The sequence below is a fragment of the Balaenoptera musculus genome, chromosome 10 (assembly GCF_009873245.2).
Source record: "Balaenoptera musculus isolate JJ_BM4_2016_0621 chromosome 10, mBalMus1.pri.v3, whole genome shotgun sequence".
NCBI classification, from domain to species: domain Eukaryota; kingdom Metazoa; phylum Chordata; class Mammalia; order Artiodactyla; family Balaenopteridae; genus Balaenoptera; species Balaenoptera musculus.
The window spans coordinates 45,594,666-45,621,296 of NC_045794.1; the positions used below are offsets into that span (position 1 = coordinate 45,594,666).

At 59.9% G+C, this 26,631-nt stretch overlaps 3 protein-coding genes across 6 annotated transcripts; 2 read left to right on the plus strand and 1 right to left on the minus strand.

Annotated features, from left to right (window-relative positions):
- Positions 1-1,020: 1,020 nt before the first annotated feature.
- On the plus strand, positions 1,021-10,451 carry NXPH4 (neurexophilin 4). The gene is made up of 2 exons (XM_036865783.1): positions 1,021-1,207; positions 8,892-10,451. The coding sequence occupies exons 1-2, from the start codon at positions 1,151-1,153 to the stop codon at positions 9,753-9,755; spliced, it is 921 nt and encodes a 306-aa protein (XP_036721678.1). The 5' UTR covers positions 1,021-1,150; the 3' UTR covers positions 9,756-10,451.
- Positions 10,452-13,013: 2,562 nt separating this feature from the next.
- SHMT2 (serine hydroxymethyltransferase 2) lies at positions 13,014-17,947 on the plus strand. Of its 3 annotated transcripts, XM_036865773.1 has the most exons (13): positions 13,032-13,140; positions 13,363-13,591; positions 14,133-14,330; positions 14,828-14,907; positions 15,088-15,288; positions 15,584-15,665; positions 15,752-15,874; positions 16,001-16,140; positions 16,448-16,613; positions 16,810-16,909; positions 16,994-17,149; positions 17,230-17,337; positions 17,460-17,947. In XM_036865773.1, the coding sequence occupies exons 2-13, from the start codon at positions 13,493-13,495 to the stop codon at positions 17,585-17,587; spliced, it is 1,581 nt and encodes a 526-aa protein (XP_036721668.1). In that variant the 5' UTR covers positions 13,032-13,140; positions 13,363-13,492; the 3' UTR covers positions 17,588-17,947. The 3 variants fall into 3 exon arrangements, with proteins under 3 accessions (XP_036721669.1, XP_036721668.1, XP_036721670.1); XM_036865774.1 differs by lacking the exon at positions 13,363-13,591 and having other exon boundaries at positions 13,014-13,140; XM_036865775.1 differs by lacking the exons at positions 13,032-13,140; positions 13,363-13,591; positions 14,828-14,907 and having other exon boundaries at positions 14,213-14,330.
- NDUFA4L2 (NDUFA4 mitochondrial complex associated like 2) lies at positions 17,602-21,426 on the minus strand. 2 transcript variants are annotated; one of them, XM_036865787.1, is made up of 4 exons: positions 20,309-21,426; positions 19,858-19,946; positions 18,981-19,041; positions 17,602-18,857 (listed from the first exon to the last, which is right to left on the minus strand). In XM_036865787.1, exons 1-4 carry the CDS (start codon positions 20,363-20,365, stop codon positions 18,801-18,803), a joined length of 264 nt encoding a protein of 87 aa, XP_036721682.1. In that variant the 5' UTR covers positions 20,366-21,426; the 3' UTR covers positions 17,602-18,800. The 2 variants fall into 2 exon arrangements, with proteins under 2 accessions (XP_036721682.1, XP_036721680.1); XM_036865785.1 differs by lacking the exon at positions 19,858-19,946 and having other exon boundaries at positions 20,309-21,158.
- Between the last annotated feature and the right edge of the window lie 5,205 nt (positions 21,427-26,631).

Sequence of the window (26,631 nt, forward strand, 5' to 3'; positions counted from 1 at the left end):
AGTGTCGGTCATACCACAACCTCAGCCACAGCCTCAGTACATAGCAACAGCTGACAGCTGAAGACTCCTTGGGCAGGAGAGAGAGAGAGACTAGTGGGAGGAGGGAGGGATGAAGAAACAGCCAAGAGGACAGGGCCAGAGACAGGGCCAGGCTGGAGACAGAGACAAGGACAGAGACAGAGGAGGAAGGGGAGAAGGATCTAGAGGAGCTGATGGTGAAAGATGGGACACTGGGAGAAAAGGGATGGAGACTGCACCAAGAGGCCGGACAGGCGGCGCGGTTCCTGCCCAACCCCACACGCGGGGATGCTCTGGGACGTGTGGAGGGGTCGGCGGTGGGGGGCGAGGGGCAAAGGTGAACGGCGGATCTAGCGGAGAGGTCCTGAGACCGCAGAGGTGCCTTGAAGGCGGGGGCGGTGGGGGGGCGGCGGGCGCCGTTTGTCAGCCCTATTGACAGAAGTGATGGGGTTTCCGTCCGTGATCAATGATTCTCATCTCCGGGCCGAATGAGCCGCGGGGCGCCCATCCATCCCCGTCAGCGCCGCGCGGCGGCAGGCGCCCGGGGCCCAGCCCGCCCTCACCTCGGCCCCTGCCCTGCTTCTGCCCTGGGACCCTCCAGGGCCCGGAGCATCGAAGGGGCCCGGAGCTCCGAGGGACCCTGGTCTTGCTGGGCCGCTGAGCCTCCCCAGGCCCCTGCTCCACCGTGCCCTGCTTCGGGAACAAGGTCCCGGAGCCTCGAGCCCCACTCCCGGCCCTATTCCTCAGCGGTGCACAGACCCGGCCTCTCGGGTACAGGGTGCCCGAATCCCTCAGCCCTCTCCACTTCGCACCTGGGTCGGGGGCGTGTCTGGGGCGTGTCGGGGTGAAAGTCACCTTCGGTGCCCCCAGCTGGGCGGGAGGGGGCGCGCGGGGCGCGGTCGGGATTGGAGCTCCGCGGAGCCCCGCCCCCCAGCCCGCCCGAGTCAGACCCAACTTTCTCCCCCGCCCGCGCCCCGCCCCCAGCGCCGCTCTCCGCTCCTCTCGCCGCTCAGTCCGCGGGCCGCGCCGCCCGCTCCCGCCGCTTCGGCAGCCACCCCGCGCCCTCGACCTCAGGCCCGGCTCCCGCTTGCCCGGGACCCGCCCCGCCCGCCCCGCCCGGCCTCCCGGGAAGATGCGGCTGCTCCCGGAATGGCTTCTCTTGCTCTTTGGCCCGTGGCTCTTGAGGAAGGTAAGGGCTGCCCTGCGGTAGCGTGAGCTCTGGGGTCCGGGATGCAAAGGTCCCAGAGTGCGAGGGGCTCTGTGCGCCCGCCCCGCCTCCCGCTCGGAGCTTCCGAACTTTGCGCGGCGTGGGGGACGCGGACAGACAGATTCCCGATTCAGGATAGGCGCTCTCCCAGCGCAAGTTGGCTGAGGGTCCGGGAGGCTGGTGCCAGGGTGGAGGCCCGACTCGGATCTCGCTCCAGGCGCGGCGGGGGAGGGGACGAAGCCCGACCCGCGAGTGCGCCAGACGGAGCGGGAGTGCGAGACAGACAGACAAGCCAGCAGGGTGTCAGCCTTGCCGTCTTTCCGCGCCAACCTCGCTCGCCTTCCTCGCTGTCTGTCCTTCCGCCCATCCACCCCCGCCTTCTCATTTCTCTTCTCTGCCCTTGTCACAATGCCAGGTGGGCACTGTGTTCCGAGGATACACAGCTCGAACACACGCGCGCACACACGGACTCACACAGATACCGCCGAACTTGGCTACAGTCTCCCATCACATTTCCCGCGGAGACACCATCTCCCCTGCACAACCTCACAGACACACCCCTCTCTCACGCCCGGCGGGTAGGGGGAGAGGGCTGTCTGGAAAGAGTCTCTCCTCCTGCCCTGTCCTCGCCCCCATCTCCCTAGGCTGCCTCCTTCCCTGAGGCTCCAGGGCGAAGACAGAGGCTAAAGGGGCCCCGACTTGATCTGCCTCCCTCCCGACTTGCAGGCTTCGATTTGTGTACACGGCGCGCTCGTGTGTGCTGGTGTAGAGTGCGGGGGTCAGCGTGTGCACCTGTGTGCGTGCCTGTGTCTGGGGCAGCCAGGCTTGGGTGTCTAGTGCTGGGGTCCAGGGTGCGTGTCTGCTGGTGTGGCGTGTGGTGTTGGCTCTGAAGGGGTGAGTGCAAGTGTGCCTGCTTCACAGTGCAGCCATCTGTGCCCTGCCGTGAGTCCCATGATGGGGGCCTAGGCCCAGGACCCCTATCTTCTTCCATCAGCTCCCCTGTCTCTGACTTTACTGTTTCCTACCCTAAGTGTGACCTACCCAGTTTGGGGCAGACAGGTGGCTCCCTAAACCCCTACTCCCTGCACCCCAACTCCCAGACCCTGCAGAATCTGGAAGGGGTGTAGTTCTCCCCACACACCTGGACCCCCACCTGCTCAGCCAGGTCGCACTCAGCAGCTCCAGCAGGGCAGGGGCTGCCCTAGTGAAGCTGGCGATGGAGCTCCCTGATTCTCCCAAACCCGCCTGGTGACCTTGAGGAGCTGGAAGGTGGGCAGAGGAGCCCCCTCCACAAAAACTGCTTCCACTGGCAGGAGCTTCTTTTGGACCTGCTGCCTAGCTCTGCCCATAGAGCCCTGTGGGAGGGGGTCTGTGTCCCACAACCCACCCAGGTGTGAAGGCCCCGGAGGAGAGGTGGTGGGGATGGATGGTACTCCCCTGCCCCTCCTTTCTAGTTCCTCCCCACTCTCCTCTCCCCTCTCCCCATCAAATAAACTCCCCTGTGGACCTATCTGGTTTAATTTCCTTTGCCCCCTGAAGGGGAATGAAACATCTGGTGAAGACTTGAGGGAGAGTAAGCGCGAGGATGTGAGCGATGGGGATGTATCTGAGTGTGCTAGAGCTGCCGCTGTGGGCCTCCGTGTTGGAGTCCGTGGGGGAGAGTGTATCTACCATTTAGTCCAGCTTGTGTGCATGTGAGAAGCTGTGTTTACGTGTACATACAGACCGTGGGTGTGTGAATATGTATAACTGCATGAGGGAGTGTGTGTAGGAAAGAGTGTGTCTGAGTACCTATCTGTGTGCGCTTGTGTGCACTCGTGAGTATGGGGTGTGCTCATGTGTTTACCCCGAGGTGTGTCTCTGGTGGATATATGTGTGTTGGGGTGCATGTGTTGTCTGTATGTGAGTCTCCGAGGCTTGTGAGTGTGTATCTGCTTTCTTGTCATTTTGAGTGCGTTTGAGTGTGAGCCTCAGGATGTGTTTACGTATCTGAGTGTGGCTTGTGTGTGTGTGTGTGTGTGTGCGCGCTCAGGGCTATCTCAGCACCAGAGCTGGCACTGGGTTGACACTGGGTAAGAGGCTGGTGGGGCACAGTTTACAGGGAAACCCTAATTGTCCAACATTAACAACCCTGCCTTCTCCCATGACGCGCTCACTTGCCCCTCCTTCAGGAGCTCTCTCCCTCCTTCCTCCTTGCTCCAGGCTCCCGGTCTCCTTTCAGGGCCTGCGACTCCTGGCTTCCACTGCCCCTGGGGCTCTGGCCCAGGCCTCCTTCAGGATCTTTCTAACACTGTCTTTGAGTCCTCTCTCTGTCTCTGGTCTTCCCCACCCCTTGCCAAAGCAGCCGCCTACTGGGAGAAGCAGCAGGCGATCAATAGTCACTAATCACTAATCACTAATTACTAATTAGCTGGGGGAGGGCAGGGGCGGGGCCCTGTGGGACCTTCCAGCTCTATCATGCCTCAGGGAAGGATTAGGCTGAATTGAGTCTCTCAGCACCGGCTGGCCCCAGCCCTGCATCTAGCCACCCCCTCCTGCCTCCCTATTCCCCTCTAGCCCCCCAGCTAATCTCTGGCTGGGCCACTTAGGCACGTGCAGCCTGGGCCAGGGCCCAGAGCTGTCCGCAGGGATTTGGGGGTAATCAGGGGCCGCAGCTGGGCCAGGGACACAGGCGAGGTGGGCGCTGTGATAGCTCCCTTGGGCCAGGGCCTGCGAGTATGGGAGGGGCACCCGCGGAAAGAAGAATTTAAATGGTCTTAGGTTTGGGGTGGGGGAGGAGCTGGAGGTCCAGGACAGGGTGGCTGGGGAAGAGGTGAGGTACTTGGGGGACAGAAACAAGGTAAAGAAGGGTCACTGGGGTCAGAGACAGGGTCTTTGGGAAGGGGCGAGATAAACGTTCAGAGAGACCAGGTAAGTGGAGGGGGCATCCGGGGGGTCAGAGATGAAGTCATCGTCGAGGAGATGCGGAACTTTGGACCGAGCCCTGGAACTCCACATGGGCGGGGGCCAGGACAGGGGACAGGGTAACAGAGAGAGGGCAGGGTCGGTCATGGGGGTGGGGTCCCAGGGCTCAAGGGTGGCTGGGCGCAGTGGGGAGTCGCGGGGCTTGGGGTGGGGACGAGCTGCGGGGCGGGGATGGGGAGCAGGGAGCGCTGCCTTGAGCTCTGGAAATTGGCGAGTCTCCCCCTCTCCCTCGCCTACCCCTCCTCCACCTCCACCCCGCCCACTCCCCCTCCGGCTCCGGCTTCGGGAAATTACATCCCAGCTCCGCGGCTCCCACTCCCCCCCACACCGCGCCCCGGAGCCCGCGCCTTTATAGGCACATTTATTGCAATAATAAAGTGAGACGCAGGGCGGGGGGCGGGGGGCGGCTGTTCCCGGGGGGACTGCGCCGGCTCTGGGAAGCCGGGAAATAAAATAAAATAAAATAAAATCAAAATTCAGATAACGGTGAGCCTTGCGCTGCAGGCCACGAGCAGGCGGGCAGGCGGGGCTGAGGGGGAGGGGGCGCCCTGCCCAAGGGCAGAGCCCGCCCCACCGGCGATCCCCGCCCCCTCACGCTATAGCTATAGTAGGGTCTGGAAGGAGGTATCTTCGCCTCCACCTGCCTGGCCCCCTCCCATAGCCTGATCCTGCCGGTCTTCTGCCTTTTCCTCTGACTTGTCTCCCATACCTGTCCTCAGCTCCTGTCTCCCTGTCCCTGTCTCTTATCTCCTTCCTTGTCCCCCATTTCCCATTCTAGTCCCCATTCACATTCCCCATCCCCAACCCCATCCCCTGGGTCTCTGCATCCCTCAGTATCCCTGTTTCTGCCCAATAACCATTTCCCATCCCCCATTTCTCTTCCCACCCCCATCTGGTCCCCATCCCCATCTCCCAGTCCCTATCCCACTCTCATTCTTCCCCAATGCCCATCCCTCATCCACCATCCCTGTCTTCCTCCATCCCCATTTTAGTTCCCACCTTGTTCTGTTCCCCCACCTTCATTCTCCTGGCCCCTATCCCATCTGCATCCTAGTCTCTGCCCAATGCCTGTCCACCGCTTCTGATCTCCTCTTCATCCCTGTTCCAATGCCTGTCCTTGTTCCATCCTTATCTCTGCACGATATACCTGTGCCTGCCCAGTCCCCCTCCATCTCTGTCCCAGTCTTCACCCCAGCCTGTCCAGTCCACCCCACTTCTGTCCTCACCCCCATCTCTATCCCTGGTTCCCAGCCAGACCCTGGCTATTTCACCCGCCCTGACTGCGGTGCCCGCACCTCTTTCTAGGTGCAAGGGTTCAGTACGCTATTCCCTCTCCTTCCCCAACCCAGGCCTGGAGCACTCCTCCTCCCCAACCACAGGGTGCCATCCCCTCCCCCAGTCAGAATCCTGAGCCACCCCGCCTGACCCACACAGCAGGAGAGAAGCCACCGACAGGTCTGGAGGCCTGGAGGCCTGGAGGAGGTGTGCCCTGCAATGCGGCTGGGGGGCCGACAGCCTGATCCTCCCGCATTCCCAGCGGTCCCGTCCCAAAAGAGCCCCCCCACCCCAGTGGAGTTTGTTCAGCAGCAAAAGGCAGCCTCAACTCCTCTCCAATGCGTGGGCTTGCTGCCTTGGGGGCAAAGCACTCCTGGCTCGGCTCCCGCCCCGCCAGGGCCCGGAGGCGTCTGGTGAAGCACACCCCCATCCTCACCCTCCCACTCCCTCCTGCCCCCCCTAAGCCGACAACCGGACTAGCTTCTCCCCTCCGCAAATGTCACTGCGCCCAATTATCTTAATTAAACCAGCTCTGAAGTGAGGGGGACCCTTCCTCAGACAACACCCTGCTCCCACTCTCATTCGTAGAGGGGGAGGGAGAGCACCATGGATTCTAGGCAAAGAGGGACTCCCTTATCACCTTGCTTTCCCCTCCCTCCCATCCCCACCCACGGTTGGAGACAGACAATCTGAAGGATAGAGGGAAAGAACCACAGTTAAACAGACAGAAACAGAGAGAAAAACAGAATCACAGAAGGAGAAAATTAGAGACAGAGTGAGGAAGAGACAGAGACAAAAAGAGACTGAGAGAGGGAGAGAGAGAGAGATGGAAAAACAGTGAGAGGGAGAGGGAGAGCAAGAGAGGGAGAGCGAGCGTGCGGGCAAGGAAGCCAGAGGGAGGATTTGATTTGATTTGATTCCATGTTCCCATTTCTCGGCTCGTTTCCTCGAAGACTCTCGCCCCTCCCTGACTGAGCTCTCCACACAGGGTGGCTTCGGCCGCCCACCGCCCCAGCCCCGCAACTCTTCCCTTTTATCTTGGCTGTCTGCAGCAGCGGGTGGGGGGCGCGGGCGCCCAAAGCCCAGGGATTTGCCAGGATCAGAGAAGTGCAGGCAGCAATTTGTCTGGGATCACAGTGGGGGGACACCTGGCACCCCTCACAGCCCAGCCAAACCTACTTGCCTCTCCCAGCCCCTGCCTGGGAGGAGTCGCTGGACTGAAGCAGTTGACAGGTCCTGCACTGGGTGCAGGATGTCTGGTGCTGCTGGGGTGTGCTGGGAGGGGATAGCTCAGAGGCATTCGGGGTCATAATGGCAGGCTTGGGGACCGATGGATGCCCCGGAAAGAGCTAGTGATTGGGCCCAGAGGGGTGAGGAGATTAGGTGTCAGAGTTCAAATGACTAGCCCCCAACCATTCTTCGACTTCCCCTGGAAGCTTCACACGCTCCCTCCTCCGGGGCTCAGGCCCTGCTCTCTCTAAGCCCACCTCCTGGGGCCTTGCTCCCTCCTCCTGGAAGGCCCTTTCCCCCTCCCCCGTGGCCCTGGACCCCTTCCCCTCAGCCCCTCTCAGGCCCACCCTCCTGGTGTTCGTTGCCAGCTCGAGCTTGTCAGTCTGAGTCAATCACTCTTGACGCTCCCGCCCCCCTCACCTGAGCTGGGAGGAGAGATGGACGGGAGGAGGAATGAGGGGGGCGATAAATATGTATGACGAGCGGGTGGCGGCGGCATTAATAACCCAGGATCGCAGAGCTGTGGGAATGGGGACCAGGCGGTGGAGATTCTAGCCCAGCAGCTTGACTCTGCCATTCCTGTCCCCTGTGGACACATGGTGTATGCAAACAGAGGGGGACACCCATGCTGCCTGGCCTCTTTACCTACCCAAAACTCATCCTGCAGGCCAGTGTGGGACCCCCCTCCCTCCCCAGACCATTCATATACAACTCACACATATGCACCCCCCAGGGGAACATAATGAGACCACAGTTGTTATATCATTGTGGATACACTGACACACACCCTTGAGAAAGAGCTTGACACATGGACAGGGGATGATAGGAGCTCACACAGGGAAAGTGACACCCTCAGTGAATCACACACAGCCACCCTTAGATATACAGCCAGTCCAGGCATACAACTACACCAGCCACACAGATGCAACTACCACAAACTGAAACACAGCCTCACTCAGATCAACACACACAGACAGACAGACACAGCCAACCCAAGCACATATGCAACCTGGACACCTATACATAGCCATCACAGACTGATACAACAGACGTTCAGCCGCCACAAGCAGGCAGACACACATGACACAGCCTCCTCAGACTGATACACAAGGGCATACAGATACACACACACACACACACACACACAGAATCATCACTCCAGGCAGGCAGACACATACGTACAACCCTCTCAGGCCAACAGAAATACAACCACCCCAGACTGACACACGCAGTACTCCCTGCCCCCCAAGCCAAACCCACACGCAGTAAGGGCCACACTGAATGGCCAAAGCTAGCACAGTCTGACACACTCTGACACGCACGGCTCCTCTCCCTCTCCTCGCTGGAGCAGCATCTCCATATTTCTTCCTCCCGCTCGCTCGCGTCTCCTTCACTCCCGGCCACCACCCCACACACCCACACACACACCCCCGCTCCGCCCCAGATAATTGATGGCCCGGGCCTGCCCGGGCAGCTCTCGCCTATGGATCCATCTTGTACTCCCCCGTGCTGTCTCCCAGATCGGTGGCCACCTGAGACACACGGAGACGAGTGGGGGCAGGCAGGGGGTGGTCTTCCAGCACCCTCCCAGCCCAGGGAGACCACCAGGCGGCCTCCCCCACAGCAGGAGTGCTGGAGGCAGAGAGGGGTGCCCACGTAGCTCCCAAGCCTCAACCCACAGCGTCCAGACTCTTCACTGCTCTCCGCAGCTCTATTGGTTTCCCTTGTTTCTCCACACAAGGCAGTAGAGGCTGAGGCCCGGGTGAGGGCTCTGGTCTTGGCAAAAGTGTTGGGAGGTCTCACTCTTTCTTGATGCTGGACATTGACAGTGGTCATGGCCTCCCTTTGCTGGAGTCCAGCTTCTCCCTGGCCCATTACTCCCAGCCAAGCCCGAGTCCACAGCTCCACTCCCTATTCAAACCCACGTTGGCTTTGGCCTTTTTGGCTTTCTCAGCCCTCATCAGAGTTCCGAGAACACAAGGATTCTCAGTGTCATTTCACAGATGTAGAAATTGAGGCGAGACCACACAGCTTGAAAGGGCTGCAGGCCCACTCAAATGCGCACTCCCTGAGCAACTGCTCCGGGAGGCCCGATTCCATTTGGTTTCCTAGCGGCTGTGGAGAGGGACCGGCGTGGCCCTGGCGGGTGGCCCCAGACAATCCCAGCGTCTCTCTTTTCCTCTTTCTTCGTCCACAGGCCGTCAGTGCCCAGATACCAGAGTCCGGAAGGCCGCAGTACCTGGAGCTGCGCCCGGCCACGGCCGGAGGAGGAGCCCCTGGCCATCGGCTCCCGGCACCGCCGAGGTCCTCCGACGGCCTGGGCACCACCCGTGCCTGGAGCTGGGCCTGGCCGGCTAACCACACCCGGGCACTGGCCCGGGCTGGGGCGGCGGGGGCCCCCGCGCAGCGCACCAAGAGAAAGCCGTCTATCAAAGCGGCCCGCGCCAAAAAGGTCTTCGGCTGGGGGGACTTCTACTTCCGGGTGCACACTCTCAAGTTCTCGCTGCTGGTGACGGGTAAGATAGTTGACCATGTGAACGGTACCTTCAGCGTGTACTTCCGCCACAACTCGTCCAGCCTGGGCAACCTCAGCGTCAGTATCGTGCCGCCCTCCAAGCGTGTCGAGTTTGGGGGCGTCTGGCTGCCGGGGCCCGCCCCCCACCCTCTACAGTCTACGCTGGCCCTGGAGGGGGTGCTCCCTGGGCTGCGGCCCCCGCTGGGGCTAGCGGCCGCGGGGTCGGGGCTAGGGGGCACCCTCGGGGGCGCCCTGGCGGGTCCGCTTGGGGGCGCGCTGGGAGTGCCCGGGACCAAAGAGTCACGCGCTTTCAACTGCCACGTGGAGTATGAGAAGACGAACCGCGCTCGCAAGCACCGCCCGTGCCTGTACGACCCATCGCAGGTGTGCTTCACCGAGCATACGCAGAGCCAGGCCGCCTGGCTCTGTGCCAAGCCCTTCAAAGTCATCTGCATTTTCGTCTCCTTCCTCAGCTTTGACTACAAACTGGTGCAGAAGGTGTGCCCAGACTATAACTTCCAGAGCGAGCACCCCTACTTTGGATAGTGCGCCCCGCCCCCGCCCGGGCCGTGAGCTTCCCGCGAAATCCCGGACTCCCTAAGTGGGACCTCTCCCCGTACCCCGCAGCTCCTGTGGCCGCGTCCACCCTTTCCACTCTGGGGCGGAGAGGAACAGCCCTCCGGGGGACCATCAGTCGGCGTGGGTCCCCTTTTCCTTATTGGGAGTGCCCACGAGGCTGGGGGTAGCCCCCTTGGCTACAGCCCAGAGTGGAGGAGCAAGAGCGCAGCCCCAGAATAGGCGGGGCTTGGAGGCGGTCCCAGCGTCTCCTGCGTCCACACTGGGTCCTCTTTACGCCCCTGGCGCTGGGCTGGATACTCCCTTTGCCCGCAGCTTTAATAACGCCTGGCCTGGCACCCTCATTCCACCCTGACTTATCCCCAGGCACTTGTCCTCCACCCTGTACCCACGTAAATACCATAAAGGCCTATAAACCGTGGCCTATTCCCATCCCCTTCTGCTTGCCGTATGCCTGTCCCCCTTTCCCCGAAACCCCAATAATTAAGGTAGCGGAAGCGGAACTCCTGGGCATAGGCGATCGACCCGGCCCCTGCCCTCCGCCCGCCTCCCTCCGGTCCTTGCCATCCTGCTCCAGCTTTCCGGCTGCTTCCTCTCGGTGATTTTTTTTTTTTTCCTACACAAAAACAGACGGGAAAGGGAACAAAATAAAGTGAAATCCAATACGCGTCTGTGTGAGACCTTTGTAGGGAAGGGGGTGGTGGTGGTGGTGTGGGTTTATGTCTGGCAGAGACCTGGCCAGGGCCTCCTTCCTCGGCGGCTCGTGGGGAAACTGAGGCAAATATTGACGGAGCTAGCACCTTGGAGGTCATCCAAGACCAGATCAGATACAGATGAGGACGACCCTTGGGGTTGGAGCCCTGCCTGAGGTGGGAATTTTCCTCCCAGAGGTGGGCGAAGTGAAGCTGCCGAAAATAGGATGGGGATTAGACCTGACAGCGGACCACCAGCGGGCTACTTTGGGGGAGGAGGTATAAGGCCTTGAATGGGATGGAGATGTAGGGACAGCGTAGGCAGAGCGCTGACAACCTGCTAAGCTCCGCGGGGCTGGCGGGAGGCGGCAGGTGGGGCGGGGGGAGGGGAAACGGTGTTTTCGGCATCTGGAGTCATCGATCTTCCTTTTCCTTCCTAATTCCGTGGGCGCTGAGTTTGCAGACGGTTGGGGGAGGGAGGGAGAGAGGCAGGGAGGCCTGAGACGAGGGGGTGGGGGAAGGGACGAGCGCGAGTTTGGAGAACCCAGCAGCGTCGCTGCTGCTTGCCGTCTGCAAACGCAAACAAGGGCCCCTTCAGCCAGCTGCCCACCCTCCCCACCCCCCGCCTCCAGCTCACTCCTGTCGACACAGCTGCTAATTTTATCCGCCCCCAGCCCTGGCCCGGGCGTTAATTGGCTGCGGCTTCATTAGCAGTTCTCAAGCTCAGCTCCCCGCCCCCCGCCGCCTCCCCTCGGGACCCCTGATTGGGGCGAGGGAGGAGGTACAGACTAGCTGAGGCACGGAACGACACCTCGTCTTCAGCCTTCCTTCGCCTTGAGTCCTGGGTCAAGGTAAAACCGGAAGAGAGCAGTGTTCTCCAGAGGATTGCCCACTGGCTCCAGCGGGAAACTGAGTCGGAGGTGAGTCTCACCCAGACACACCTGGGAGTGAAAAGTCAGTATGGGGAAAATAAATAGGTGATGGATGGATGGATAACAGGATCAACTGAAAGGAAGAGGAAGGTGGGAAGTGGCTCTGGGTCAGAGATTATAAGAAGGAGAGGAACCCAGCAGACTCCCAACACCAAGCTTATTACTGGAAAAACCTGAAAGCACCTGAGGCTAGAGTGGGAGGGAAGGAGGTTAGAGCTAACTAATGGGGGACTTCTGAGGCCTGATATGAGAACCAAGTGGGAATGGCTGGAATTAGCAAGTTAGCCCATCTGGGCCTCAGTTTCCTCACTTGTAAAGCAATAATAAAATAGCCTGTTCTGGAGATTAAATGAGACTTTGCAAGTGAATAGGCTTTGTGATGGATTGTCCTCCCCCTCTTTGACTCACAAACCTATCTCCTCCATCGCCATCCTCTCCTCCTCCCCTTGCTCTTAGGACATCTGGACATCTGGGAGCAGAGTAAGGTGCCTCTGCCTGTAATTGCATTTGTTGTTCACCTCTTTATGGACCGGCAGTCAGTGATCTATTCTGATATTTCCACAGCTATGGCATGCCTAGCATGGTGAAGGGGCTCAATGTGTCTGCTGAATGAATGAATGAATTGTAATGTTGTAAGGCAGTGGTTCTCAAATTCACTGCTTATTAGAATCACTAAGGAGAGGTTTTGTTGTGTTTCAGCGTGAGTGGGCAAATGCCCACTCTTTAAGATCCATTGAATTAGAACCTCTGAGGAAAGGCTCCCCACTCATATGTTTATATCACATTTCCCAGCCAATTCTGATGTCCAGGTTTGGGAACCTGCTCCTGGAGGGATCGATGAGTCCCTCCCCTAAAGGATGAGTCCTGATGAAGTCAGGCTACAAGGAAGATCCCTTCCAGCTCCAAGGATCTATAGCCCTAGGATACAAAGAGAGCTCCGTGATTGCTGGAGCAGCAAGAATGAATTGGTAACAAAATTCAGCAAGTGCAAGGAAAGGAGGGAGCACCTCAGTCAGCTCCCGGATGTCCCAGGGAAAGAGGAGATGGCCACGGAGGAGGCAGGTTTGTGAGGATGAGGGGGGGGATGATCCATCCAAGAGCATGTTTACATACAGCCTCATTTAATTCCTACATGTTGTTTTATTATTGATTTATAAGTGAGGAAAATGCGGCTCAAATAGGTTAATTTGCTAGTTAGTCCCAGAGCTGGAACTTGAACTTGGGTCTCTCACTCTTCCAAACCAGGGTGCTTTCCAGTGCAACAGGGTTCTTCAGCTTGTATAGGACTCTTTGTATTTCCCAGAGAGCCTAATAATGCTAGGTTCACTCAGTAGACACCCAATAAATTGTTGCTGTCTGGACAACAGACAGGAAAAAAAAAGAAAAAGAAAGAAAACCTTGAAGAGCTTCAGGACAACGAGGAGATGGGGCGGCACTGGATCTCTTTTCTTTCAGGCAAAAGCTTCTGACCCTGGGGCTACAGACGGGAAATGAAAGTGAAAAAGAGGGGAAAAAAACTACAATTCCCAAAAGACCATAAAGCGTCCACCTTACGCATGCATAGACCCCGCCCTAATTCTGTGGCTTCCCGGCAGCTCTTTTCGCGCATGCGCTCTCCGATCAGTCTTCTTCCAACCCCTCGTTTTTCCCGGACGGAGTTGGTGCCTGGAACTCCTGCGACCTTCATCTCCGGTTGCGATGTTGCCCTTCTCTTTGCTCTGGGCGACTCGGGTAAGAATGGGGCTCCGGAGGCTGGGTGACTAGTAGGAAGTAAGCTCCCCTCCTATCCTAGTTAACTATTCACAAACTTGGGGTTCTCTTGGCTTTTAAACGCACGTGTCTGGGTCCTCCGGAGGGGAGAGCGGGAGGGGAGAGAGAATGGGCAACTAGGGGGTCCCTGAGACCCCCGGTGCACGCGGGGTGATTGGGGTCCCTCTCCATTCCGGTAACCAGATGCCCCAAGGCCTTGTGACCGCCCATTTGACGTGGCATTAGGGAAGAGAACTGTGGACCCTGTGCTGGCCAGCGAGCGGGGTTCCTGGCCTGGACCGGCGAGCTAAGTCTTTCCTGCGAGCTCTGAGCCATGCAAATGATGCAGCTGGTCACCCTTGCTTGTATCAGGGGTCCCACAGCTCTGTGGGCTGGAAGGAGGTGGAAAGAGTGGGAGCACAAAAGACAAGATGTGGGTTTTGGCTTCCCTGCCAGCAGTCCACCCCCAACCCCGTACACACACCTCTTCCCCAGGGGCTGCTGAAGGTCTACCCTGCCACTTCCGTTGCTCTGGAAACCACCTGTACAGCTCGTTGCCCTAACTCTTGCCAGTTTGGTTGCCTCCCACCCTGACTGGGGTATCACTTTGTGAAGGCTCTGCAGGAAGACCATGCGTTTCTGTGGGTGGGGACTGTCCCTGAGTTCCAGAGACATAGGCTTCTAGAGGACAGACTTTGCCCGAGGCTTTGCAGAGTGGTTCAAGGACAGAGGTGGAGGGAGAGTCTGAGGTGAGGTGAATGGACCGAATCAGAACCACCCCCTGGACATTGATCTCAACCTTGGCTCTAGAACTGGCTTTTGAAGGTGGAGGTGGAAGTGGTGAGAACTGGAACAGACCGATGAGACAACTGGCTGCTGGATATGGAGCCTGAGGGCCTGATAAGCATGGCTGAGGGTTGTTGACTGTTTTTGTCTGGGCACTTTTTCTTTGACCCTGTCTTTTCCTCCCCCAGCCTCTGCGGAGATGTGGTCAGCTGGTCAGGATGGCCATACGGTGCCAGCACAGCGAGGCAGCCCAGACCCAGACTGGAGAAGCAACCAAGGGCTGGTCAGGCCAGGAGAGTCTATCGGACAGTGACCCTGAGATGTGGGAGCTGCTACGGAGAGAGAAGGACAGGCAGTGTCGTGGCCTGGAGCTCATTGCTTCAGAGGTGGGGCCTGGGAGAGGGGCCAGGGCTTAGGCCACCGTGGGTGCTGCAAGTAACAGGTCATCTTCCTGCTATTTCTCCAGCTCTCCCTTTCAGACTCAGGGCCTTCCTGCTGGACCTCATCTTCCTCTCTTCTTACTGACCTCTGAAGCAAAGGCAGGGCCAGTCTGGCTTATGGGATGGGGCATTAGAAAGCTTCCAGAGCCTCCCGGGGCTCCTATAGTTTAGTCTGGTCCCTCTTCCATCCCAAGAGGAAAGAGAAGCTTGGAAGCACAGGTTCAACTGGACAGGTGGCCTTGCTGGAGACACCTATCACAGCAGCTGGGTTTCTGAGGATGCTGCTCTGGCCCTGCCCCAGGCCTGGCACGGAATCCTGAATGAACAGAGCTTTCTGTAGAACCCGGCTCCTCCCTGCAGCCTGGGCCTCTGGCAGGATGGGGCTGTGGGATCCAGGGAAGGGGGCTCAATACCTTCTGACATTGCCCCCTCCCCCACCCCAGAACTTCTGCAGCCGAGCTGCGCTGGAGGCCTTGGGGTCCTGTCTGAACAACAAGTACTCGGAGGGTTATCCTGGCAAGAGGTGAGGGCTAGGCACCAGAAGGCTGGAGGACAGCCTCAGGGATGGTGATCCCAGTGGGGGACACCTGCCTGTACCCTCCCAGTGTGTATAGAGAAGTGGCCTTCCCAGTCCTTTGCTGCTGGTCCAGGGGGATGGTGGAACCCTTTCTCTGTGCCCTGATCTACTCCCCTCCCATTGCAGGTACTATGGAGGAGCAGAGGTAGTGGATGAAATCGAGCTGCTGTGTCAGCGCCGGGCCTTGGAGGCCTTTGACCTGGATCCTGCTCAGTGGGGAGTCAATGTCCAGCCCTACTCGGGGTCCCCAGCCAACCTGGCTGCCTACACAGCCCTTCTGCAGCCTCATGACCGAATCATGGGGCTGGACCTGCCCGATGGGGGCCAGTGAGTATAGATGGGGTGGGTGATGGGCTTGTGGGCAGTATGGGCGTGGGAGAAGAGTAATTTGTTGAACACCTACTGTGTTCCATGCGGATGAAACAGGGCTCTCCCAGTCCTGCAAGTTCCAGTGAATGAGGAAGATAAGACCCCAGAAAGCGGTGCCCAGAGCCATGAGGGTGGTGCCTGCTAGGAGCAGTGTTCCAGAGACCCCGGCCTTTGGGGTTGGGCAGGAAGGGAGTGGCTAAGTCTGAGAGTTATTCCACTCTGAACCTGCCTACTTCCTCTCCTCCCCTCCCAGTCTCACTCACGGCTACATGTCTGATGTCAAGCGGGTCTCAGCTACATCCATCTTCTTCGAGTCTATGCCCTATAAGCTGAATGTGAGTGCTCCAGGGTGTGGGGAGGGAGCTGTGAGGAGCTGCCCTGCTTTCTTCTTAGGGCTTTAGCTTTTTGTCTGTCTGTCCAGCCTAAAACCGGCCTCATTGACTATGACCAGCTGGCACTCACTGCTCGGCTCTTCCGACCTCGACTCATCATAGCTGGTACCAGTGCCTATGCTCGCCTCATCGACTACGCCCGCATGAGAGATGTGAGTGGAGGGCTGGAGTACCCGCCCCTCCCTAAGGGCTGGTGGGGAGATTTTGGAGGAGGGGCAGCCTTGGGCAGGCCTGTCTGGGCCCTCCCCAGGCTGAGGCCTGTCTCTGTACCTGCCCAGGTGTGTGATGAGGTCAAGGCACACCTGCTGGCGGACATGGCCCACATCAGTGGCCTGGTGGCTGCCAAGGTGATCCCCTCACCTTTCAAGCATGCGGATGTTGTCACCACCACCGCTCACAAGACCCTTCGAGGGGCCAGGTCAGGCCTTGCCTCTCACTGCCTTCACTCCCGGGGCGTCGTTGGGCTGGATCTGAGGAATTCATTCCCACCAGAAGCCCTGTCTATGACAGTTCTCCTTCTCTTGCCCGTGGAGGCAGTTCCCCGACAGGGGGTTTGGGGGTGGAGGTGAGGGCTGCTCCCCTCAGCCCCTGGAGTCTAGCACACTGAGCACAACTGTGCTGGACTCTGAGAGCCTGCGGGGCTGGGCCAGCCAGCTTCCTCTGTTCTCCCCACCCCCTTGCCCTTTCTTTTCGGCTTAGCTTCTGACCGCCTACCTCCTGCACAGGTCAGGACTCATCTTCTACCGGAAGGGGGTGCGGGCTGTGGACCCCAAGACGGGCCGGGAGATCCCTTACACGTTTGAGGACCGAATCAACTTTGCTGTGTTCCCGTCCCTGCAGGGGGGCCCCCACAACCATGCCATTGCTGCGGTGGCTGTAGCCCTAAAGCAGGTTGGGGAGCCTACTCTTGTGGGGTGGGTGGGGCATGGCCTACAGGTTCAGACCCTGCACCTTGCCAACTGAAGTTGGAGCTGATGGAAGGGAGGTGACAGGATGGGAGGGGGTTGGGATGGGGTCACACTATGCTGGGGGTGGAGGGGCAGAAGGGGCAGGGCTTAAGGTGGCAGTGCTGCTGTCTCATCTCCAGGCCTGCACCCCCATGTTCCGGGAGTACTCCCTGCAGGTTCTGAAGAACGCTCGGGCCATGGCTGATGCCCTGCTAGAGCGAGGCTACTCGCTGGTGTCTGGTGAGCCAGGGGGTAGGTGAAAGCCTCTGTACCCTCAGGCAGAGGCCCAGGACTCAGTACTTCCTGCTTACTGTCCCCCCTCAGGTGGCACTGACAACCACCTAGTGCTGGTAGACCTGCGGCCCAAGGGCCTGGATGGAGCTCGAGCTGAACGGGTGTTGGAACTCGTATCCATCACAGCCAACAAGAACACCTGTCCTGGAGATCGAAGTGCCATCACACCTGGGGGCCTGCGGCTGGGTGAGACCTGGGTTCCAGGAGGGAAGGGTGGCTGCCAGGTGGGCTTTGGCCATGCTAATCCTCTCCTGCCTCTCTCCCAGGGGCCCCAGCCTTGACTTCTCGACAGTTCCGTGAGGATGACTTCCGGAAAGTTGTGGGCTTTATAGATGAAGGCGTCAACATCGGCTTGGAGGTGAAGAGCAAGACTGGTGAGTGGGCAAGACCTCCCCTGCCCCCACCCAGTTTACATTCACTGTCTCCCCCCTCCTTCAACTGATCGGATGGCCTTCCCCAGAGCTCTGACCACTTTTTTTTTCTCCCCCATCTCTAGCCAGACTCCAGGATTTCAAATCCTTCCTGCTCAAAGACCCAGAAACAAGTCATCGGCTGGCTGACCTCAGGCAACGGGTGGAGCAGTTTGCCAAGGCCTTCCCCATGCCTGGTTTTGATGAGCACTGAAGGCACCTAAGAAATGAAGCGCACAGACTGACGTTTATTCCTCTTCCCCCACCTGGACAAATTAGGGGGGGGGGGTAACTGCCTATCTTCCAATTTTTTGCTGGAGGAGGGGAAGGCCGCCCACTTAGGGGAAAAGGCGGGTATAGTTCCCCTTCCCAGGATTTGTAGCTGAGGAGGTTTCTTCTTGTAACAAGACTTAGAAGGAAGAGGCTTGGGGCTTTCTGCTCTAACCTCTCTCATTATCTCAGTGTTATAGACTCCCTGCCCTCTCTTGGGGAGGGGGGAGTTCCCCTTGTGAGCCAGAGGAAGGAGTGGGTAGGCACCCTTCTTTCATTTTTATCTAATAAAATGCTGACCTACCCTGAGCTTCTGTTACTGTGGGAGGGGTCCCCGGGCCAGGTGGTGATTTGTCTCCCTCAGCATGCCTCCCTTCCCTCCCACCACTACCACAAGGACCCCTGGGGCTGCAGTCTCCTCTCCCTCTGATCAGAGCCGACACCAGACGTGATTAGCAGGCGCAGCAAATTCAATTTGTTAAATGAAATTGTATTTTGCCCACGGCTGCTTCTGTTTGATCCCAGGGGACGGAGAGGAGCAGGGGAGGGGTGGGGAAGGCAGGGGGAGGCCCAGGTGTGAGGTGGGAGGGGGTGCCCATTGGCACGGGAAGCAGGGGGCTTGGGCACTGGGAGGAGCAAGCTTCACCTCCTTGGGTGTAGGTGCCTCATCCCAAGCTGGCTGGGCTGTCAGTGACGAGCCTGGCCGAGCCCAGTCGAGCCAAAGCACCGCCCCTGGGCTGGTGCCCAGAGCCTGGGCTAACGTGGGGCCCGCCACGTCACTTGGCACTCAGGCCTCTGCTTGGTCTTGGCTCTCACGTAGGCCACGCTCCACACGTAGTGTGCACCACGCCCTGTGAGGCCCGCGGGGCAGGGGGACTGGCATGGCCTTTTGGGTTGCCCAGGCTACTGCCTGCCCACCTAACTCCCCCTCCCCCTCCCCCTCGTGGGACTGAAGCTGAGGGTCAGAGGTGCTTCCGCTGCTGGGAGCAAAGGAAGAGGGTGGGGGTGGAGCTGCCTGCCTCCTCATGGGAACTGGCCTGTGTAAGCAGGAGCTGGACAGGGTGGCTAGAGTGGTGCCCTGGGGTTGACGGTGGAGAGTGGAAGAAATGAGTAGGCTGGCTGGTGGTGGTTTACATCGACGTGCTCTGCAACCAGGCTTAGAAGTCTGGCCGGTCTTTCTTCAGTTTCTTATAGTCAGTGGAAACTGCAAGGAACTACAGGAGAAAAAGGGGGATTGCACCGAGTGCCCCAGGCCTCCCTTTGCTGGGGTGGGAGGTGCCAGCTGGGATCAAGAGATGAGCGGATCGAGGCGCAACCCTGAAGCCACTGGGAGTTACCTTGTATTGGTCATTGGGGCTCAGGCGGTTCCAGGGCTCCGGGTTGTTCTTTCGGTCCCAGCTGTGGAGAGGGAGGGCGAGGGAGGGGGAGGGGGAGGGTTAGGGTTTCCTCTCTGGGAGCTAGGACTCTGGAGCTTCAGGGGACCAGCAGGGTCTGCGCCCCCGCCCCAGCACGCCCCCTCTTCCGCGGAGGTGGGGGGCATTTCCCAGAGACTGAGAGGGGAAGGGGCACGTTAGCGGGTGCTGACAAGTGAGACAAGAAGGCTGTCAGCATTGTCAGCCTGGGGCCAGGTGATAGACGTGACAACCCGGCCCAGGGACTCCTGCCTGCTCCTTGCCACCCCAAGTTAGCCCCATAGAGCAGAGCGGTGGGAATCAGGCAGAAATCCCGAGGCGCTGGGGTTGTAGTGACGTGCCTCGAATTCAGACAACGCCGTGGGTGCTTCTGCGTGCTGGAGGACCCTACGCTGCCGCCGCCTCTGGCGGGGCTTGCGGTCTCCGCGCCGCCCCGGCCCCAAAGGCACCCGCAGCAGCTCACCCGGCTACACCCCCAGCGCTTGGGCGGCGAGATAGAGGTACCAGAAGGCCACCGGCGGCCAGCAGAGAGGCGTAACCATGGCAACGCGGCCGGGAGCGGTGCTAGTTCCGCAGCCCAAAGCGGGCCGAGTCGCCAGCCACTGAGGAGTGAGCTGTCTGGTGGGCCCGAGCGAAGGCGGGGAGCCTCGCAGGTCAGGAGCGGGCTCCATCCCCGAGATGCCACCTGCCTGGGGATTCCCGCGAGGACCACTCATTCCTACCATTCCTGGGAGGCCTGCGCGTCCCTGTCTCATCTTGCCCCACCCAGGACCCCTTCCTGCGTCCCAAGCCCGGCCTTTACCAGACGTCGGGGCTGCGCAGGGCGAGTCGCAGCAAGTAGAGCATAGCGCTGCCCATGCCCAGGCCAATGAAGCCGATCATCGGGATGAGCTGCGGGAAGACAGAGGGAACTTTCAGGGGCAGCCCCCTCCCAATCGCCCTTTACAAGCTTTTCTGCTCGGCCCGCCCGCTCCTCCACCCCGGGTCTGGCGCCCCCTCCCTTCCGCGAGGGAGGACCGGCAGCCTCCCACACCACATTTTTGCCTTAGTCTTCCTCAACCTATTGCGAGTCTGTCTGAGGTGGATTCAAGGGACACGGAGGGCATATTGCAGGGATGGATTGAGGGCACCCTGAAGAAATATTAGGAGCTTTGGGGGAACTAGGCAAGAGGCAGGGTACTGGGAGATTTGGGGGTTGCCAGGGCAGCTAGAGAGTTAGAAGGTAGAATCATGGCTCCTGGGACCAAACTCACCCCGGGATGTCTCTTGATCTGCCGGTAGAAGCGGGCTCCGAGGCTGGTTCCTGCCATATCGCCTCTCCAGTGTCTGGTCCTCTCCAGCGTCCCTGATCCCTTCCTCCTCCTGGGGTCCCGCCCCTCTCTGGGGAGGGGTCAGCCCAGCCCAGCCCAGCCTGGCCCAGCCCGGCCGCTTCATCAGACTCACCCCGCCCCCAATCTCTCTCCCTACAGCAGTTCCAGGCTCGGCTGGGAAGAGAATTGTTGGGGAACAGGGGCATTTCTCCTCATCCACTCTCCACTCCAAGGGGTCAGACCCTCGCCCATGGGATATCATCATGCTTTGGGCTTTGCGCTGGTCCAAGGGAGAGGCCTCTCAGACTCTGACTCAGAGACTGATTGAGGGGGATCCAGAAGTGGGAGGAGGGACTCACCATGGGACAGGCAGACCGACCTCCAGCAAAGTGCAGGTGGGAGTGTTCACAGGTGGGACCAGGAGGGGCCAGGAAAGAATGAGGGCATCTGTAATGCTTCCCTGACACCCCTAGAGCCACCCAGGAGCTGGCAGGTCTTGGGGGCCCTGGTTCTGTCTCCCTCCACAGTATAGTGGGAAGAGGAGGAGGACAGGTAGACCAACAGCACTAAAGCTGCCCCAGCCACTCTAGTCCTGGGTGGTTTCTTCAAGTTGGTTTCTCCAAGTTGTGTTGTGGTTAGCCTGGAACAGTGTTTGGAGGCCAGGGAAGCCAGGCATTATCTTACACCTGGCTCAGAATAGAATAAGTCAGTTGGTTAAGTTTGGGGGCTTGAGAGACTTCCTTCCCCTGCCTACCTGGTGTAGCCATCCAAGGAGGCCACGTTCTGTCTCTGGCTGTGATGGAGAGAAAGAGAACGGAGTAAAGGAAACAGTCGAGGAAAGATAGAAAAGATGTTGAAGGAGAAAAGAGAAAAAGACAGAGACAGAAGCGTCGTAGAGCGATTGCCTCCCTTTACGCGACCAACTGGGGTGTATGAACTCGCGTGTATGCTATGTTGTCAGGGTGGGAAAGCTCACTGCCACCGTCTTTGGGGAACTGGGGTCCTAGGGACCCAGGAGCTGAGACCTAACCACCTCTCCCCCCTCCACACTAACCTCCATCCTCCGTGCCTCCCCCACTGCTGCCCTGGCAGCCCATCCTACAGAGCTCTCTCACTTCTCCCCTCCAGAGCCCCGTGGTGCCCAGGCAGGGGCGAGCTGTGCACCCACCGCTGTGCCCCTCAGAGCACCAAGAGGGAGAAGTCCCTTTCTGGGGGCCCTCCTGCTTTCGCCCCGAGCTGATATGTCCCCAGCCTCCTGCGCTGACAAGCGCGGCTGTAATTAGGCTGCGGGGTCCCGAGCTCTCCGCCTCCCTCCGGCGGATAATGAGATAAAGTGTCAGAGACACGGCGAGAACAAAGAGACAGAGACTCAGTGCTTACGTGTGTGGGGGGACGGGGGAGGGCGACTGACGGGATGTCAGAGCCTGGAGCAGCGCAGAGCCCGGCCCTCCCTGAGCACCCGCACCTCCAGGGCTGGGTCAGAGGCTGAGGTGTCCTGTCACCTGTGCCCCTTAGCCCTCCAGCCTCTGGGACTAAAAATCACTCCTGGAGCTCGAGGTCGAGGGCCGCACAGCTGGGCTGCACATCTGGCTCTTGTGGCACAGCTGGGGCGCCAGGATGCCGATTGGGATGTCTGGCCCCTGTACCGCGCCCCTTTGCTTCTTGGGCCCTCTCCTTCCTTCCGGTGCCCTTTCTTGTGAGTTCCAGTGACCCGGGCCTAGCGCATTCCGGACCCTCTGACCCGCTTCTTTCCTTGGAGCCGCCGTTGATCCTCCTGCCTTGGGCCTCCGCCGGAGTTCCTTATTACATTACTGCTTTCGCTCTTGCCTCTCTGGGGCTCCTTGCCCCTTCACCTGCTGCTGGTACTTGTCTCTCACCCCTTGTTGGTGACCCTATTTCTAAGGTCCTGCCCATCTCTGGATCGTGGTCTCTGGGGCCAAGCTGAGACACAGAACTCCTTGGGTTCCACATCCCATTTCTTCCCACCTCCCCGCATTTTCCCACCAGAAGGACTCAGGCCACGCTGACCGAGCCGACAGAGGTCATTAGCTGCGGAGTAGGCGTGGCCAGGGGCGGGCTGGTTTCCCGCTGGGATCTGACTCTGAACCCTAACCCGTACAGGACACTAATCCGCGCTCTGGTGGAGCCGAACGTCAAAAGCAGCTGGACTCCACGGAACAAGTTGGCAGCGGGGCCGTGGGTGCGGGCGCCCCCTGGAGGCGGAGCTGCTCTCAAGCTCTTAGGGGACGATGCCCCAGGCGCCCCCTATCGGGCCGCGCTGGCCCTGTGCCCCGCGGCTTTTGAGCAGGTAAATTAGTGCCAGGAGTGTCGGTCCGGCCAGCAGGCCAGCCGTTCCTGCCACTCCCACCGCCAAGGCAGTGGGTCCCTCAACTTCCACTCTTCTGTTGTGAGGTGGGGCCGAGTGAAGGGAAGGAGAGGGGACGCGGAAGCTCCCACTTCGCCAGCTGTGGGCACCCCAGGTTCAGGCCAGTTTCTCTCGACAGGCTGGGCTGCCCCAGATGCCCGGGGCTCCGCCTCCGCCCCGAGACTGCTCTCTGCCCTCTGACCCTACCTGCCCCAGTCTCTGGCTGCCCATTTTTTCTGCGTCTGCTTCAGACCCTATCACTGTCTCTCTGTTCCTTCTCATTCTGTCTCTCCCTCTGCAGCTCTCTTTACCTGGCTGTGTCCCCCTGCATCTGTTTCTCTGTGTCTCCCTCCGTTCGTCTCTCCTTCCCTCTACATTGCTCTACCTCGCTGTGCCTCTTTACAAATGCCTCTCTCTCTGTCACTGTCTTTCTCCCCCCTCCCATTCCCCGGTTCTATTCCTATTCTCTGCCTTGCTGCCCCTGGGGGTCTGCAGCAGTCCAACGGGACAGCCTGGGGACACCTCGGGGCACTGCCCAGGGTCCCCTTCCCGGTCACCTCCACACGCCCGTCACCTTGGCGCGGGCTCCGTCTTCCCTCTGCAGCAGTGGGGCGTGGAGGGGGCGCCAGGGTGGGAAGACACAGTGCCCAGCATCTGCTCGGGAGCCCCGGGGCCCCTGACCCCCTCTGCCGCTATTAAGGACGCCGGGTCCCGAGGCTCTGAGATGATCATGATTGCATCAGCCAGACAGCCGCGGAGCCGGGAGCCGCGCAGCGAGCGAACCAGCGAGACAAAGACGCCTGCGCCATCTGTTTATGCAAAGCGCTCTCCGCCCGGGACCCCGGCGTCCCGGTGCCTGGCCCAGCTTGGGGCATAGGGTCATGAGTCCGCTACTGCCCGGCGCACCCGCCGCGCTGCGGCTCCCCCACTCCCCAGCACCCGGAGGGGCCGCGGGGCGAGCGGAACTGAGGGGGGCGGGGGGTGTTGATGTGATTGGAGCGGACGCGGCTCTTTCTTCAATAATGGATGGAGATGATGCGGACGGCGGAGCCAAGCCCGCCCGGAGAGGAGAGAGGAATAGAAATGGGGAGAGGAAGGGGCGGGGGCGGGAGACTCACCCTGGCGAGCGCACACGCGCGCGCGCGCACACACACACACACACATATACGAGTGTGCGTGCGTCACACTGTCATTCGAATATACGCCGCCGCGCGGCTCACACCCAGGCACACGCCCACGCACTGTCACTGAGGCACACACACCTGCAGGCAGAGACGCCCGAACAACACACACTCACCAGAAGCTTTTCCTGGTTCTCACACATACACGGTCCTGCAGGTAGAAGCGCACGTAAATGCCCACACGCGGGGCACACGCAGGAGTGAAGAATGCACAGACACGTAGACCCGTCAAAGCACATATGTACATCTGACACCCAGGGGCTGAGACAGCCAAAAATCTTAAGAGGTTAGGGGTGGGGCAGATCGGGGACAAGACACATACTCAGCGGCACAGGCACACACCAGGGGCATACATACCAGGGGTCCACACATATACACACACACAACACCTGGGACTCTGATAGACACACATTCAGGGCACAGACACACACATACACACACACTACAGAGCAGGGACACAGACACCCATAATCAGCAGGGGCACAGAGAAACCCCCTTCCCCCTTCCCCCCACACACTCAGAGTTTCACACCCACACATGCCAGAGCTGCTGCCTGTGCCCTGCGGTGGTGAAGTGTGGCAGAGAGGTCACTGGGATCCTTGAAGCAGGCCTTGTTAGTCTAGCCATATGAGGTTCTGATGATAGGAGATTCCTGGGGCTGTGGACCCTGTGCCCCTGCTTGACTGCCTACAAACTTCCTTTCTTGGCCCCCGGGGCCAGTGGTGTAGACCTTAGGCCTCTCTGGCCACAGCCGACCCTGCCAGCCTCAACCCGGGTAGCTGGGGGAGAGGTGGGAAAGCCATAAAGGGATATTAGCAACTGCATAGGGAGACTCCCAGCACATCCCCAACACAGCCAGGAGGCAGGCTCATCCCTGGTGCTGCTCAATCTTCGGACTTCAAGGGGCACTTTCTTTGCTAAGAGCCGGGTGGGCACTGGGGAGGGGTAGGACGTGGGTTGTGTTCTGGACCCTAGTAACCCGGCCCCTCCTTCAGTCTGTTTTCAATTCAGTCAGCTCCTTGGCCCAGACTTATGACCTTTGCAGTGTGAAGCAGCATCATCCATCACCCAGGTGGCTGCTGGCAGGGGTGGGGGGCGTTGGGGGCTCACACAGGGTCGCTGTCCCTCCTGCCTCCCTCTCCTGAGACCTGCTCTCTTCCCCAGGGTCCACGGGCGGGGCAAGTAGTGGGGGGAGGGTGTGACCAAGAGGCTCAATTGCTATAACTGGGCCTTGCATCCCCACCCCTGACACCCCAGCACCCGTCCTTCGAACTCGGCAGTCAGCCTCCCCGCTCCTCCCGCCCTCCCTCTCTCGGGCCCTTTGCTTAATTTCCTATTAACTGCTGATAAATCCAATTAAACCGCCGCTCTAATTAGGGACAGCTGCCGGCTCCGGGAGGCGGGGGAGGAGGGTGCCCCCCGAGTGTACGGGGAGAGAACAGCAGCTCTCTCTGCTTCTCGGTACCCCTACACCAGCACTGCCGCCCAATGAGCCAGTAAATTGGTTTTGCTTCAGCATTATGTGTGTGGCGCGCTCTCGAGGATCTTGGGGGGCTCTGGTTGTGAGTCCCTTTGATCGCTTGATGAAGAGTTGCGACCCAAGCCCTATCCGTCCCTGCCCCCCGCTTTGGTGGTAGGTGGATCCTGAGGAGGGATGGGGCAAAGGTTTGATTTGTGTGCGGTGGTGGAGGGGGGCCTGCGATCTGCTATTCCAGCCCAAGCGTGATTCGAGGGGGCTGCCTGAGCTTCCCTTTATGACCCCGCCGCCGCCCCAAGGCGTCCGGGACAGTCAAGGGCAAAAGGAACAGAAAACCGAACCAGGTTCTGAGGCGAGTCTTCTCGTGTGCTTCCCTACCCCCAACACACCTCAGCCTTCTGGAAGGAAGGGGGGCGCTCCCGTCCCGGGCCCTCCTCTTCCCCAGCCCAGCTGAGACTTTGCCCTTCCCCCGCCAGCAGCAGATGGTGCCCGGGCTCCCGCTGCCAACCTTGCTAGGCGGTGCCAACCTCAGGCCTGGCTGACAACCGGCAGAAGAGAAGAGGATCTCTTGACTGGCCAGGCTGACCCTCCCCCATCCGCCATCTCGCTCAAGACCCTCAGCCAGCCCCATTCCAGCGGCCACCCCAGGCTGCCGCTCACTGGTCCGCTCCCAGGTCCCTAAACTCCTCGTCTCCTTCAGCTCCCTTTCCTACACCTTCCCGCTCCCCGCCACCTGCCACCGCGACCTGGGCTGGTACATTTGCATATTTGCATATGCAAATGATACATTTGCATACGGAACACCGCAGTGGGGGTCTCCGCTTGAGCTGCTTAGTTGTCTGCCCCGCGCCCTCTCACTTGGTACCTGTCGCAAAGGGCTGGGGCGGGGGCCGCGCGGGAGGGGTTAGGCCCCCCCACCCAGTCTCGCTTGCTCAGTTCCCGGAGGACTTGAGGAAGTGTTGCCATGGAGACGGCACGCACCCCACCCCCTTCCAGGACCAGGGTCTCGGGCTTGGTGTCTCCGGTTCTCTCCTCTCCCCCCCGCCCCCCCCACCCCCGTCCCTCGCACTTCAACCGAGATCTTGCATCGCCCCCTGGCGGCCTAGCTCGGAACTGAGCCAGGTTCGGAAACGTGGGTTTCGCCCACGGCGAAATCACTAAGAGCTAGTGGGGCCTACCCTGCTACCCGATCCTGCTCCCAGCAGCAGGGGCGCGGGGGTCGTGACCCCAGTCCAGCTCCCCT